The sequence below is a fragment of the Leptodactylus fuscus genome, unplaced genomic scaffold, assembly GCF_031893055.1.
Source record: "Leptodactylus fuscus isolate aLepFus1 unplaced genomic scaffold, aLepFus1.hap2 HAP2_SCAFFOLD_182, whole genome shotgun sequence".
Classification (NCBI taxonomy): Eukaryota; Metazoa; Chordata; class Amphibia; order Anura; family Leptodactylidae; genus Leptodactylus; species Leptodactylus fuscus.
This window is the reverse complement of record NW_027440205.1, coordinates 42,128-58,758: the sequence shown is the minus strand read 5'-3', so window position 1 is coordinate 58,758 and position 16,631 is coordinate 42,128. Positions and strand designations below refer to the sequence as shown.

The following is a 16,631-nucleotide window of genomic DNA, read 5'->3' as shown; positions in this document are numbered from 1 at the left end:
ACACCCCGGGGTATAGTTTGGCCTAGGTTATTTTACACCCCTGGGGTATAGTTTGGCCTAGGTTATTTTACACCCCTGGGGTATAGTTTGGCCTAGGTTATTTTACACCCTGGGGTATAGTTTGGCCTAGGTTATTTTACACCCCGGGGTATAGTTTGGCCTAGGCTATTTTACACCCCGGGGTACAGTTTGGCCTAGGTTATTTTACACCCGCGGGGTATAGTTTGGCCTAGGCTATGTTACACCCCGGGGTATAGTTTGGCCTAGGCTATTTTACACCCCGGGGTATAGTTTGGACTAGGCTATTTTACACCCCGGGGTATAGTTTGGCCTAGGTTATTTTACACCCTGGGGTATAGTTTGGCCTAGGTTATTTTACACCCCGGGGTATAGTTTGGCCTAGGCTATTTTACACCCCGGGGTACAGTTTGGCCTAGGTTATTTTACACCCTGGGGTATAGTTTGGCCTAGGCTATTTTACACCCCGGGGTATAGTTTGGCCTAGGTTATTTTACACCCCTGGGGTATAGTTTGGCCTAGGCTATTTTACACCCCGGGGTATAGTTTGGCCTAGGCTATTTTACACCCCGGGTATAGTTTGGCCTAGGTTATTTTACACCCTGGGGTATAGTTTGGCCTAGGTTATTTTACACCCCTGGGGTATAGTTTGGCCTAGGCTATTTTACACCCCGGGGTATAGTTTGGCCTAGGCTATTTTACACCCGGGGTATAGTTTGTTTAGGCTATTTTACACCCCGGGGTATAGTTTGGCCTAGGCTATTTTACACCCCGGGGTATAGTTTGGCCTAGGCTATTTTACACCCCGGGGTATAGTTTGGCCTAGGTTATTTTACACCCCGGGGTATATTCTGGCCTAGGTTATTTTACACCCCGGGGTATAGTTTGGCCTAGGATATTTTACACCCCGGGGGTACAGTATGGCCTAGGCTATTTTACACCCCGGGTACAGTTTGGCCTAGGTTATTTTACACCCCCGGGGTATATTCTTGGCCTAGGTTATTTTACACCCCGGGGTACAGTTTGGCCTAGGCTATTTTACACCCCGGGGTACAGTTTGGCCTAGGTTATTTTACACCCCCGGGGTATAGTTTGGCCTAGGCTATTTTACACCCCGGGGTATAGTTTGGCTTAGGCTATTTTACACCCCGGGGTACAGTTTGGCCTAGGCTATTTTACACCCCGGGGTATAGTTTGGCTTAGGCTATTTTACACCCCGGGGTACAGTTTGGCCTAGGCTATTTTACACCCCGGGGTATAGTTTGGCCTAGGCTATTTTACACCCCGGGGTATAGTTTGGCCTCGGCTATTTTACACCCCGGGGTACAGTTTGGCCTAGGCTATTTTACACCCCGGGGTATAGTTTGGCCTAGGCTATTTTACACCCCGGGGTATAGTTTGGCCTAGGCTATTTTACACCCCGGGGTATAGTTTGGCCTAGGCTATTTTACACCCCGGGGTACAGTTTGGCCTAGGCTATTTTACACCCCGGGGTATAGTTTGGCCTAGGCTATTTTACACCCCGGGGTATAGTTTGGCCTAGGCTATTTTACACCCCGTTGTATAGTTTGGCCTAGGCTATTTTACACCCTGGGGTATAGTTTGGCCTAGGCTATATTACACCCCGGGGTATAGTTTGGACTAGGCTATTTTACACCCCGGGGTACAGTTTGGCCTAGGTTATTTTACACCCCGGGGTATAGTTTGGCCTAGGTTATTTTACACCCCGGGGTATAGTTTGGACTAGGCTATTTTACACCCCGGGGTACAGTTTGGCCTAGGTTATTTTACACCCCGGGGTATAGTTTGGCCTAGGCTATTTTACACCCTGGGGTATAGTTTGGCCTAGGCTATTTTACACCCCGGGGTACAGTTTGGCCTAGGTTATTTTACACCCCGGGGTATAGTTTGGCCTAGGTTATTTTACACCCCGGGGTATAGTTTGGCCTAGGCTATTTTACACCCCGGGGTATAGTTTGTTTTAGGCTATATTACACCCCGGGGTATAGTTTGGACTAGGCTATTTTACACCCCCGGGGTATAGTTTGGCCTAGGCTATTTTACACCCCGGGGTACAGTTTGGCCTAGGTTATTTTACACCCCGGGGTATAGTTTGGCCTAGGCTATTTTACACCCCGGGGTACAGTTTGGCCTAGGCTATTTTACACCCCGGGGTATAGTTTGTTTTAGGCTATGTTACACCCCGGGGTATAGTTTGGCCTAGGTTATTTTACACCCCGGGGTATATTCTGGCCTAGGCTATTTTACACCCCGGGGTATAGTTTGGCCTAGGCTATTTTACACCCCGGGGTATAGTTTGGCCTAGGCTATTTTACACCCCGGGGTATAGTTTGGCCTAGGCTATTTTACACCCCGGGGTATAGTTTGGCCTAGGCTATTTTACACCCCGGGGTATAGTTTGGCCTAGGTTATTTTACACCCTGGGGTATAGTTTGGCCTAGGTTATTTTACACCCTGGGGTATAGTTTGGCCTAGGTTATTTTACACCCTGGGGTATAGTTTGGCCTAGGCTATTTTACACCCCGGGGTATAGTTTGGCCTAGGCTATTTTACACCCCGGGGTACAGTTTGGCCTAGGTTATTTTACACCCCGGGGTATAGTTTGGCCTAGGCTATGTTACACCCCGGGGTATAGTTTGGCCTAGGCTATTTTACACCCCGGGGTATAGTTTGGACTAGGCTATTTTACACCCCGGGGTATAGTTTGGCCTAGGTTATTTTACACCCTGGGGTATAGTTTGGCCTAGGTTATTTTACACCCCGGGGTATAGTTTGGCCTAGGCTATTTTACACCCCGGGGTACAGTTTGGCCTAGGTTATTTTACACCCTGGGGTATAGTTTGGCCTAGGCTATTTTACACCCCGGGGTATAGTTTGGCCTAGGTTATTTTACACCCTGGGGTATAGTTTGGCCTAGGCTATTTTACACCCCGGGGTATAGTTTGGCCTAGGCTATTTTACACCCCGGGGTATAGTTTGGCCTAGGTTATTTTACACCCTGGGGTATAGTTTGGCCTAGGTTATTTTACACCCTGGGGTATAGTTTGGCCTAGGCTATTTTACACCCCGGGGTATAGTTTGGCCTAGGCTATTTTACACCCCGGGGTATAGTTTGTTTTAGGCTATTTTACACCCCGGGGTATAGTTTGGCCTAGGCTATTTTACACCCCGGGGTATAGTTTGGCCTAGGCTATTTTACACCCCGGGGTATAGTTTGGCCTAGGTTATTTTACACCCCGGGGTATAGTTTGGCCTAGGTTATTTTACACCCCGGGGTATAGTTTGGCCTAGGTTATTTTACACCCTGGGGTATAGTTTGGCCTAGGCTATTTTACACCCCGGGGTATAGTTTGTTTTAGGCTATGTTACACCCCGGGGTATAGTTTGGACTAGGCTATTTTACACCCCGGGGTAGATTCTGGTCTAGGCTATATTACACCCCGGGGTACAGTTTGGCCTAGGCTATTTTACACCCCGGGGTATAGTTTGTTTTAGGCTATTTTACACCCCGGGGTATAGTTTGGACTAGGCTATTTTACACCCCGGGGTATAGTTTGGCCTAGGCTATTTTACACCCCGGGGTATAGTTTGGCCTAGGTTATTTTACACCCCGGGGTATAGTTTGGCCTAGGCTATTTTACACCCCGGGGTATAGTTTGGCCTAGGCTATTTTACACCCCGGGGTATAGTTTGGCCTAGGCTATTTTACACCCCGGGGTATAGTTTGTTTTAGGCTATGTTACACCCCGGGGTACAGTTTGGCCTAGGCTATTTTACACCCCGGGGTAGATTCTGGTCTAGGCTATATTACACCCCGGGGTATAGTTTGGCCTAGGCTATTTTACACCCCGGGGTACAGTTTGGCCTAGGCTATTTTACACCCCGGGGTATAGTTTGTTTTAGGCTATATTACACCCCGGGGTATAGTTTGGACTAGGCTATTTTACACCCCGGGGTACAGTTTGGCCTAGGTTATTTTACACCCCGGGGTATAGTTTGGCCTAGGCTATTTTACACCCCGGGGTATAGTTTGTTTTAGGCTATATTACACCCCGGGGTATAGTTTGGTCTAGGCTATTTTACACCCCGGGGTATAGTTTGGCCTAGGTTATTTTACACCCCGGGGTATAGTTTGGCCTAGGTTATTTTACACCCCGGGGTACAGTTTGGCCTAGGTTATTTTACACCCCGGGGTACAGTTTGGCTTAGGTTATTTTACACCCCGGGGTATAGTTTGGCCTAGGCTATTTTACACCCCGGGGTATAGTTTGGCCTAGGTTATTTTACACCCCGGGGTATATTCTGGCCTAGGTTATTTTACACCCCGGGGTATAGTTTGGCCTAGGATATTTTACACCCCGGGGTACAGTATGGCCTAGGCTATTTTACACCCCGGGGTACAGTTTGGCCTAGGTTATTTTACACCCCGGGGTATATTCTGGCCTAGGTTATTTTACACCCCGGGGTACAGTTTGGCCTAGGCTATTTTACACCCCGGGGTACAGTTTGGCCTAGGTTATTTTACACCCCGGGGTATAGTTTGGCCTAGGCTATTTTACACCCCGGGGTATAGTTTGGCTTAGGCTATTTTACACCCCGGGGTACAGTTTGGCCTAGGCTATTTTACACCCCGGGGTATAGTTTGGCTTAGGCTATTTTACACCCCGGGGTACAGTTTGGCCTAGGCTATTTTACACCCCGGGGTATAGTTTGGCCTAGGCTATTTTACACCCCGGGGTATAGTTTGGCCTCGGCTATTTTACACCCCGGGGTACAGTTTGGCCTAGGCTATTTTACACCCCGGGGTATAGTTTGGCCTAGGCTATTTTACACCCCGGGGTATAGTTTGGCCTAGGCTATTTTACACCCCGGGGTATAGTTTGGCCTAGGCTATTTTACACCCCGGGGTACAGTTTGGCCTAGGCTATTTTACACCCCGGGGTATAGTTTGGCCTAGGCTATTTTACACCCCGGGGTATAGTTTGTTTTAGGCTATGTTACACCCCGGGGTATAGTTTGGCCTAGGCTATTTTACACCCCGGGGTATAGTTTGTTTTAGGCTATTTTACACCCCGGGGTATAGTTTGGACTAGGCTATTTTACACCCCGGGGTACAGTTTGGCCTAGGCTATTTTACACCCCGGGGTATAGTTTGGCCTAAGTTATTTTACACCCCGGGGTATAGTTTGGCCTAGGCTATTTTACACCCCGGGGTACAGTTTGGCCTAGGCTATATTACACCCCGGGGTATAGTTTGGCCTAGGCTATTTTACACCCCGGGGTATAGTTTGGCCTAAGTTATTTTACACCCCGGGGTATAGTTTGGCCTAGGCTATATTACACCCCGGGGTATAGTTTGGCCTAGGTTATTTTACACCCCGGGGTATAGTTTGGCCTAGGCTATTTTACACCCCGGGGTACAGTTTGGCCTAGGCTATTTTACACCCCGGGGTATAGTTTGTTTTAGGCTATGTTACACCCCGGGGTATAGTTTGGCCTAGGTTATTTTACACCCCGGGGTATATTCTGGCCTAGGCTATTTTACACCCCGGGGTATAGTTTGGCCTAGGCTATTTTACACCCCGGGGTATAGTTTGGCCTAGGCTATTTTACACCCCGGGGTATAGTTTGGCCTAGGCTATTTTACACCCCGGGGTATAGTTTGGCCTAGGCTATTTTACACCCCGGGGTATAGTTTGTTTTAGGCTATGTTACACCCCGGGGTATAGTTTGGCCTAGGCTATTTTACACCCCGGGGTATATTCTGGCCTAGGCTATTTTACACCCCGGGGTATAGTTTGGCCTAGGTTATTTTACACCCCGGGGTATATTCTGGCCTAGGCTATTTTACACCCCGGGGTATAGTTTGGCCTAGGCTATTTTACACCCCGGGGTATAGTTTGGCCTAGGGTATTTTATACCCCGGGGTACAGTTTGGCCTAGGCTATTTTACACCCCGGGGTATAGTTTGGCCTAGGCTATTTTACACCCCGGGGTATAGTTTGGCCTAGGCTATTTTACACCCCGGGGTACAGTTTGGCCTAGGTTATTTTACACCCCGGGGTATAGTTTGGCCTAGGCTATTTTACACCCCGGGGTACAGTTTGGCCTAGGCTATTTTACACCCCGGGGTATAGTTTGGCCTAGGTTATTTTACACCCCGGGGTATAGTTTGGCCTAGGCTATTTTACACCCGGGGTATAGTTTGGCCTAGGCTATTTTACACCCCGGGGTATAGTTTGTTTTAGGCTATATTACACCCCGGGGTATAGTTTGGACTAGGCTATTTTACACCCCGGGGTATAGTTTGGCCTAGGTTATTTTACACCCCGGGGTATAGTTTGGCCTAGGCTTTTTTACACCCCGGGGTATAGTTTGGCCTAGGCTATATTACACCCCGGGGTATAGTTTGGCCTAGGCTATTTTACACCCCGGGGTACAGTTTGGCCTAGGCTATTTTACACCCCGGGGTATAGTTTGTTTTAGGCTATATTACACCCCGGGGTATAGTTTGGACTAGGCTATTTTACACCCCGGGGTACAGTTTGGCCTAGGCTATTTTACACCCCGGGGTATAGTTTGGCCTAGGCTATATTACACCCCGGGGTATAGTTTGGCCTAGGCTATTTTACACCCCGGGGTATAGTTTGGCCTAAGTTATTTTACACCCCGGGGTATAGTTTGGCCTAGGCTATATTACACCCCGGGGTATAGTTTGGCCTAGGTTATTTTACACCCCGGGGTATAGTTTGGCCTAGGCTATTTTAGACCCCGGGGTACAGTTTGGCCTAGGCTATTTTACACCCCGGGGTATAGTTTGTTTTAGGCTATGTTACACCCCGGGGTATAGTTTGGCGTAGGTTATTTTACACCCCGGGGTATATTCTGGCCTAGGCTATTTTACACCCCGGGGTATAGTTTGGCCTAGGCTATTTTACACCCCGGGGTATAGTTTGGCCTAGGCTATTTTACACCCCGGGGTATAGTTTGGCCTAGGCTATTTTACACCCCGGGGTATAATTTGGCTTAGGCTATTTTACACCCCGGGGTATATTCTGGCCTAGGCTATTTTACACCCCGGGGTATAGTTTGTTTTAGGCTATGTTACACCCCGGGGTATAGTTTGGCCTAGGCTATTTTACACCCCGGGGTATATTCTGGCCTAGGCTATTTTACACCCCGGGGTATAGTTTGGCCTAGGTTATTTTACACCCCGGGGTATATTCTGGCCTAGGCTATTTTACACCCCGGGGTATAGTTTGGCCTAGGCTATTTTACACCCCGGGGTATAGTTTGGCCTAGGTTATTTTACACCCCGGGGTACAGTTTGGCCTAGGCTATTTTACACCCCGGGGTATAGTTTGGCCTAGGTTATTTTACACCCCGGGGTACAGTTTGGCCTAGGCTATTTTACACCCCGGGGTATAGTTTGGCCTAGGTTATTTTACACCCCGGGGTACAGTTTGGCCTAGGTTATTTTACACCCCGGGGTATAGTTTGGCCTAGGCTATTTTACACCCCGGGGTATAGTTTGGCCTAGGCTATTTTACACCCCGGGGTACAGTTTGGCCTAGGTTATTTTACACCCCGGGGTATAGTTTGGCCTAGGCTATTTTACACCCCGGGGTATAGTTTGGCCTAGGTTATTTTACACCCCGGGGTATAGTTTGGCCTAGGCTATTTTACACCCCGGGGTATAGTTTGGCCTAGGCTATTTTACACCCCGGGGTATAGTTTGTTTTAGGCTATATTACACCCCGGGGTATAGTTTGGACTAGGCTATTTTACACCCCGGGGTATAGTTTGGCCTAGGTTATTTTACACCCCGGGGTATAGTTTGGCCTAGGCTTTTTTACACCCCGGGGTATAGTTTGGCCTAGGCTATTTTACACCCCGGGGTATAGTTTGGCCTAGGTTATTTTACACCCTGGGGTATAGTTTGGCCTAGGCTATTTTACACCCCGGGGTATAGTTTGTTTTAGGCTATGTTACACCCCGGGGTACAGTTTGGCCTAGGCTATTTTACACCCCGGGGTAGATTCTGGTCTAGGCTATTTTACACCCCGGGGTATAGTTTGGCCTAGGCTATTTTACACCCCGGGGTATAGTTTGGCCTAGGCTATTTTACACCCCGGGGTATAGTTTGTTTTAGGCTATATTACACCCCGGGGTATAGTTTGGCCTAGGCTATTTTACACCCCGGGGTACAGTTTGGCCTAGGCTATTTTACACCCCGGGGTATAGTTTGTTTTAGGCTATATTACACCCCGGGGTATAGTTTGGCCTAGGCTATTTTACACCCCGGGGTATAGTTTGGCCTAGGCTATTTTACACCCCGGGGTAGATTCTGGTCTAGGCTATATTACACCCCGGAGTATAGTTTGGACTAGGCTATTTTACACCCCGGGGTATAGTTTGGCCTAGGCTAGTTTATACCCCGGGGTAGATTCTGGTCTAGGCTATATTACACCCCGGGGTTACTCTGGGACAGGGTCACTCTGGCCTGTTACCCCGCGGCGCCGTATTCACTGCAGCTCCCCAGGAATCTTCTACTGGACTCGGTGTATATTGCCCATAAAGGGGTTAATCGCTGTCTTGTTCGGAGTTTTTTAGTTTTATGTTTTTGGTTTTTCTTTTGTTTTTGGCTTCCGTCTGATCCCACGCAGCCTTCACTACGGCAGGGTCTATATATACCCCAACTGCCCCTCTAATAGTTAATCTTAGCCTTCCCTGTCTGCCAGTCGGGCCTGGGGCGGGTTCTGGACCTCCTATATACCGGTCATCGGCCCCCACAGGCTTGGTGGCTATTGTGACCTCTGACCTTTGGCTTTGCTCTGGGACTCCTTTTTAGGACGACGTTTCGTTCTGACTCTCTAGTTTGACCCTTACCTTGCTGACTCTTCTTCTGGGCTGTTTTGTCACCTATTGATAGAAGGGGCCGTCGCCCAGTTGTCCTTAGGACAGTTGTGGCCAGTGGGTAAGGACAGGGGTGGGACAAGTTTAGGACTTGTCCTGTCGGGCTCGTCCTCGTCCAGCTTTCCCCTTACAGCTTGTAGTTGATCCTCCAAGGATTTAATCGTTACTTTGACCTGCTTTATTGTTTGTGAGGGTCATAAATAAGGTCAAAGGAACAAGTGTGAAGGATTTGTGTAAAAGTCTGACAACACTCTGGATTTCTTCCTCTCCCAGTTGGCACCGCCCCGTTGTCTTATTACTGCACATCATGGCATCTATTGTGTCTTACAAGTCCCCTCTATTGACCAGCGACGTGACTATGGAACCACCGCCATGGGCTTGTAGTGTCTGATGAAACGTCCTATTCTGTATGGGATCGATATCTGTCACTGTATGGGATCGATATCTGTCACTGTATGGGATCAGCCACAAGAACGTCGCATGTACATACCTGCCAGCACAAAACCGCCCAGAAGTGAAGAACGTCGGCCAGACATGGCTGCCACCTCCAGATCAAATCCTACACAATAAAGGAGAGCAACACATTTAGGCGTCTATTCTAGAGAATGTGCAGATTGTACAGACCGAAAAGAGCATGAAGATTGTACAGATTGTAAAGAGTGTGAGGATTGTACAGAGCGTGAGGATTGTACAGAGCGTGAGGATTGTACAGATTGCATACAGTGTGAAGATTGTACAGAGCGTGAGGATTGTACAGAGCGTGAGGATTGTACAGATTGTATACAGTGTGAGGATTGTACAGAGCGTGAGGATTGTACAGATTGTATACAGTGGGAGGATTGTACAGATTGTATACAGTGTGAGGATGGTACAGATTGTATACAGTGTGAGGATTGTACAGAGCGTGAGGATTGTACAGAGCGTGAGGATTGTACAGATTGTATACAGTGTGAGGATTGTACAGAGCGTGAGGACTGTACAGATTGTATACAGTGTGAGGATTGTACAGATTGTACAGATTGTATACAGTGTGAGGATTGTACAGATTGTACAGAGTGTGAGGATTGTACAGATTGTATACAGTGGGAGGATTGTACAGATTGTATACAGTGTGAGGATTGTACAGATTGTACAGAGTGTGAGGATTGTACGGATTGTACAGAGTGTGAGGATTGTACGGATTGTACAGAGTGTGAGGATTGTACAGATTGTATACAGTGGGAGGATTGTACAGATTGTATACAGTGGGAGGATTGTACAGATTGTATACAGTGGGAGGATTGTACAGATTGTATACAGTGTGAAGATTGTACAGAGCGTGAGGATTGTACAGAGCGTGAGGATTGTACAGATTGTATACAGTGTGAGGATTGTACAGATTGTATACAGTGTGAGGATTGTACAGATTGTATACAGTGGGAGGATTGTACAGACTGTATACAGTGGGAGGATTGTACAGACTGTATACAGTGTGAGGATTGTACGGATTGTACAGAGTGTGAGGATTGTACAGATTGTATACAGTGTGAGGATTGTACAGATTGTATACAGTGTGAGGATTGTACAGATTGTATACAGTGTGAGGATTGTACAGATTGTATACAGTGTGAGGATTGTACAGATTGTACAGATTGTATACAGTGGGCGGATTGTACAGATTGTATACAGTGGGAGGATTGTACAGATTGGATACAGTGGGAGGATTGTACAGATTGGATACAGTATGAGGATTGTACAGATTGGATACAGTGGGAGGATTGTACAGATTGTATACAGTGGGAGGATTGTATGGATTGTATACAGTGGGAGGATTGTACGGATTGTATACAGTGGGAGGATTGTACGGATTGTATACAGTGTGAGGATTGTACAGATTGTATACAGTGTGAGGATTGTACAGATTGTACAGATTGTATACAGTGGGCGGATTGTACAGATTGTATACAGTGGGAGGATTGTACAGATTGTATACAGTGGGAGGATTGTACGGATTGTATACAGTGTGAGGATTGTACGGATTGTATACAGTGTGAGGATTGTACAGATTGTATACAGTGGGCGGATTGTACAGATTGTATACAGTGGGAGGATTGTACAGATTGGATACAGTATGAGGATTGTACAGATTGGATACAGTGTGAGGATTGTACAGGTTGTATACAGTGGGAGTATTGTACAGATTGTATATAGTGGGAGGATTGCACAGATTGTATACAGTGGGAGGATTGTACAGATTGTATACAGTGTGAGGATTGTACGGATTGTACAGAGTGTGAGGATTGTACGGATTGTACAGAGTGTGAGGATTGTACAGATTGTATACAGTGGGAGGATTGTACAGATTGTATACAGTGGGAGGATTGTACAGATTGTATACAGTGTGAGGATTGTACAGATTGTATACAGTGGGAGGATTGTACAGATTGTATACAGTGTGAGGATTGTACAGATTGTATACAGTGTGAGGATTGTACAGGTTGGATACAGTGTGAGGATTGTACAGGTTGTATACAGTGGAAGTATTGTACAGATTGTATATAGTGGGAGGATTGTACAGATTGTACAGAGCGTGAGGATTGTACAGAGCGTGAGGATTGTACAGAGCGTGAGGATTGTACAGATTGTATACAGTGTGAGGATTGTACAGATTGTACAGAGCCTGAGGATTGTACAGATTGTACGGATTGTATACAGTGTGAGGATAGTACGGATTGTATACAGTGTGAGGATTGTACGGATTGTATACAGTGTGAGGATTGTACGGATTGTATACAGTGTGAGGATTGTACAGATTGTATACAGTGTGAGGATTGTACAGATTGTATACAGTGTGAGGATTGTACAGATTGTATACAGTGTGAGGATTGTACAGATTGTATACAGTGGGCGGATTGTACAGATTGTATACAGTGGGATGATTGTACAGATTGTATACAGTGGGAGGATTGTACAGATTGTATACAGTGGGAGGATTGTACAGATTGTACAGATTGTATATAGTGTGAGGATTGTACAGATTGTATATAGTGGGAGGATTGTACAGATTGTACAGAGCGTGAGGATTGTACAGAGCGTGAGGATTGTACAGAGCGTGAGGATTGTACAGAGCGTGAGGATTGTACAGATTGTATACAGTGTGAGGATTGTACAGATTGTACAGAGCCTGAGGATTGTACAGATTGTACGGATTGTATACAGTGTGAGGATTGTACGGATTGTATACAGTGTGAGGATTGTACGGATTGTATACAGTGTGAGGATTGTACGGATTGTATACAGTGTGAGGATTGTACGGATTGTATACAGTGTGAGGATTGTACAGATTGTATACAGTGGGCGGATTGTACAGATTTTATACAGTGGGCGGATTGTACAGATTGTATACAGTGGGCGGATTGTACAGATTGTATACAGTGGGCGGATTGTACAGATTGTATACAGTGGGCGGATTGTACAGATTGTATACAGTGGGCGGATTGTACAGATTGTATACAGTGGGAGTATTGTACAGATTGTATACAGTGGGAGTATTGTACAGATTGTATACAGTGTGAGGATTGTACAGATTGTATACAGTGGGAGGATTGTACAGATTGTATATAGTGGGAGGAGTGTACAGATTGTACAGAGCGTGAGGATTGTACAGAGCGTGAGGATTGTACAGATTGTATACAGTGTGAGGATTGTACAGATTGTACAGAGCCTGAGGATTGTACAGATTGTACGGATTGTATACAGTGTGAGGATTGTACGGATTGTATACAGTGTGAGGATTGTACAGATTGTATACAGTGTGAGGATTGTACAGATTGTATACAGTGTGAGGATTGTACAGATTGTATACAGTGTGAGGATTGTACAGATTGTATACAGTGTGAGGATTGTACAGATTGTATACAGTGGGCGGATTGTACAGATTGTACAGAGTGTGAGGATTGTACAGATTGTATACAGTGTGAGGATTGTACAGATTGTATACAGTGGGCGGATTGTACAGATTGTATACAGTGGGAGGATTGTACAGATTGGATACAGTGGGAGGATTGTACAGATTGTATGCGGTGTGAGGATTGTACAGATTGTATACAGTGTGAGGATTGTACAGATTGTATACAGCGGGAGGATTGTACAGATTGTATACATGAGATTGTATACATGTATATACTGAGTCTCTCTAGTAACTAAGACGCTGATCGGCGCCTCCTGTGGTGACAGAAGGGGGTGGAGCCTACTAACAGCCGCCACGTCACTCGGGGGCTGGGCATGTGCGCGGTTTGGGTGTATATATATATATATGTCTGGACAAGCGCCGCACACGCCGGCCTTCAGTACAGTGACCACCATCAGGGACTGTATTATTATATATATACTATAAAGAAATGGGTGGAGTCCACATAGAAGTGGGTGGAGCTCAGTCTTCTGCTGCGTGTATAGCGCACCTTGTGTCCATAGAGAGTTGGGAGGAATGAGATATCATGGATGGTTTCTTCAAGGAACAGTAACAGGCTTCAGTACTAGACACCATCTATAGGGGCGCTGTTTCCTAAAGATACCAGCCATGATCTCCTCATCTGAGATGACTCCTGAAGTGAATCATTACTGGCCAAGATAGCAGAACAAAGCACCCAGTGACGTTTGTACTCGGAGAACACAGTCCCTTTGTAGTGAAGTACAGACAACAGCCAATACTGGCACACGAAGCTTCATCACGCCATGAGTCAAGTGGGATGTCACAATTCACATTCACATGCTAGAGGGTCACTTCTCTCAAGAGGACACTTGGAAGTTTTATAAACAGTAGTTTGGAAATATTATGAGCGAAATCTGAAGAGGAGATGCTCCAAGCAAGCTGAAGAAGAACATGGCGCTCTTGGCTGCAACCAGCAAATCACAAAATAGTCTATGAACTGCAAGGACAGAGGAGGTTAGGAGAAGATAGGAGAAGATGGAGGAGGTCAGGAGAATGTAGAAGATGGAGGAGGGCAGGAGAATGTAGGAGAAGATGGAGGAGGTCAGGAGAATGTAGGAGAAGATGGAGGTCAGGAGAATGTAGGAGAAGATGGAGGAGGTCAGGAGAATGAAGGAGAAGATGGAGGAGGTCAGGAGAATATAGGAGAAGATGGAGGTCAGAAGAATGTAGGAGAAGATGGAGGAGGTCAGGATAATGTAGGAGAAGATGGAGGTCAGGAGAATGTAGGAGAAGATGGAGGAGGTCAGGAGAATGTAGGAGAAGATGGAGGTCAGGAGAATGTAGGAGAAGATGGAGGTCAGGAGAATGTAAGGATGGAGGAGGTTAGGAGAATATAGGAGAAGATGGAGGAGGTCAGGAGAATGAAGGAGAAGATGGAGGAGGTCAGGAGAATATAGGAGAAGATGGAGGTCAGAAGAATGTAGGAGAAGATGGAGGAGGTCAGGATAATGTAGGAGAAGATGGAGGTCAGGAGAATGTAGGAGAAGATGGAGGAGGTCAGGAGAATGTAGGAGAAGATGGAGGTCAGGAGAATGTAGGAGAAGATGGAGGTCAGGAGAATGTAAGGATGGAGGAGGTTAGGAGAATATAGGAGAAGATGGAGGAGGTCAGGAGAATGTAGGAGAAGATGGAAGAGGTCAGGATAATATAGGGATGGAGGAGGTCAGGAGAATGTAGGAGAAGATGGAGGTCAGGAGAATGTAAGGATGGAGGAGGTCAGGAGAATATGGAGGTCAGGAGAATGTAGGAGAAGATGGAGGTCAGGAGAATGTAGGAGAAGATGGAGGTCAGGAGAATGTAGGAGAAGATGGAGGAGGTAAGGAGAATGTAGGAGAAGATGGAGGTCAGGAGAATGTAGGAGAAGATGGAGGTCAGGAGAATGTAAGGATGGAGGAGGTTAGGAGAAGATGGTGGTCAGGAGAATGTAGGAAAAGATGGAGGAGGTCAGGAGAATGTAGGAGCACATGGGGGAGGTCAGGATAATGTAGAGATGAAGGAGGTCAGGAGAACGTGGGGATGGAGGAGGTCAGGAAAGGGATGGAGGTCAGGAGAATGTAGGGATGGAGGAGGTCAGGAGAATGTAGGAGAAGATGGAGGTCAGGAGAATGTAAGGATGGAGGAGGTCAGGAGAATGTAAGGATGGAGGAAGTCAGGATAATATAGGGATGGAGGAGGTCAGGTTAATGTAGAGATGGAGGAAGTCAGGAAAGGGATGGAGGTCAGGAGAATGTAGGGATGGAGGGGGTCAGGAGAATGTAAGGATGGAGGAGGCCAGTCTAGTGTAGGGATGGAGGAGGTCAGGAGAATGTAGGGATGGTGGAGGCCAGGAGAATGTAGGAGACGATGGAGGAGGCCAGTCTAGTGTAGGGATGGAGGAGGCCAGGAGAATGTAGGAGATGATGGAGGAGGCCAGTCTAGTGTAGGGATGGAGGAGGCCAGGAGAATGTAGGAGATGATGGAGGAGGCCAGGAGAATGTAGGAGATGATGGAGGAGGCCAGTCTAATGTAGGGATGGAGGGATCAGGATAATGCAGGAATAAGGGGTATTTTGGGTCCCCTCTCTTCTCCGCAGGGATCCATCTCTACTTGTGAGGACCTCTCTGTTATGTGGTTCCCCTCCCATCTATATGAGGGCTCCTGAATGTATATCCCAATTCTTGACATATGTAACATTAAACCATAAACATTCTGGTGACCGGTCAGGTGGACAATGCAGGACTCACACAGTCTACAAGGAATGGCCGCCACGTTACACAAATTGTTCTTTCTCATTCATTGTACCAAAACATTGCAGGACAATGAACATTTGTTTTAGGGGTTTTCTGAAGCTTAAATCATAATAACAGGTCGTGAATCTCAGCTTGTTGGGGTGTGACCCCAGGCACCCATACCGATCAGGCTGTGATGTCATATGGATCAGTCACATGGTCAGTCCCATCCCCGTCCATAGGCCACAGTGGCTGATCCTACAACCTCGGGCACAGCTGACCACTAGGGGTGTTGGGGCAGGACCCCACAATCTGATACTGACACAGGATAGATCATTATTAAACCCCCAGAACCCCAATAAGGGCTGCGATATCTGTGACGACAGAATGACTATCCCAGGGACTGATCCGTCACCGCCACTGGCCATAGAACATTAGGATGACTAGAAGATCCTACCTCAGATCTCCGTGTAGATCCTCAGGATAGGAATCCTATGATGGAGGTCTTAGTGATGTGCGTACAAGCTCCGGCTGTATCCTGCACACGCAGCCGCCATCACAGCCGCACTCACCCCCTCCATTCAGTCACCCCCTCTGTTTCCATGGTAACCGGACAGACTAGAAATGTCTCTGCTGCTGCAACAAAAACACACGGTGCAAGGCACCAAACACACAAAAGAGCGTCCACAATCCACACAATCGCTGCTCAGTGGCCTCATGTCCAGGAGTAATTCAGCACAAGCTGGAACATGGCTAATGGAGTGCAGAGAATCAGCACGGGCCCTGGAGCCTGAGGGGCCACCAAAAACTGTACAACCAACAAAACATGGTATTCCACCACTACACCAGCGATGTCCTCTGCTCCTCCTCAACACTTATCCCAGTACTGTCCTCTAGTCCTCCTCACCACCGCTCCGAGTTACGTCCTCTGGTCCTCCTTACCAGCTCTTCTAGTACCATCCTCTGGTCTACCTCTACACCTAAACCAGTGACAGTGA

The 16,631-nt window shown here is 47.1% G+C and overlaps 1 protein-coding gene across 1 annotated transcript in view; it reads right to left on the bottom strand.

The window, feature by feature from the left end:
* LOC142187304 (cell adhesion molecule CEACAM16-like) overlaps positions 1-16,363 on the bottom strand; it is a 48,096-nt gene extending 31,733 nt beyond the window's left edge. The window contains exons 1-2 of the mRNA XM_075261527.1: positions 16,091-16,363; positions 9,446-9,514 (exon numbers count right to left, since the gene is read on the bottom strand). Of these exons, the coding sequence (XP_075117628.1) occupies positions 9,446-9,491 (46 nt within the window). The 5' untranslated portion in view covers positions 9,492-9,514; positions 16,091-16,363. The remainder of the gene's footprint in view (positions 1-9,445; positions 9,515-16,090) is intronic.
* Between the last annotated feature and the right edge of the window lie 268 nt (positions 16,364-16,631).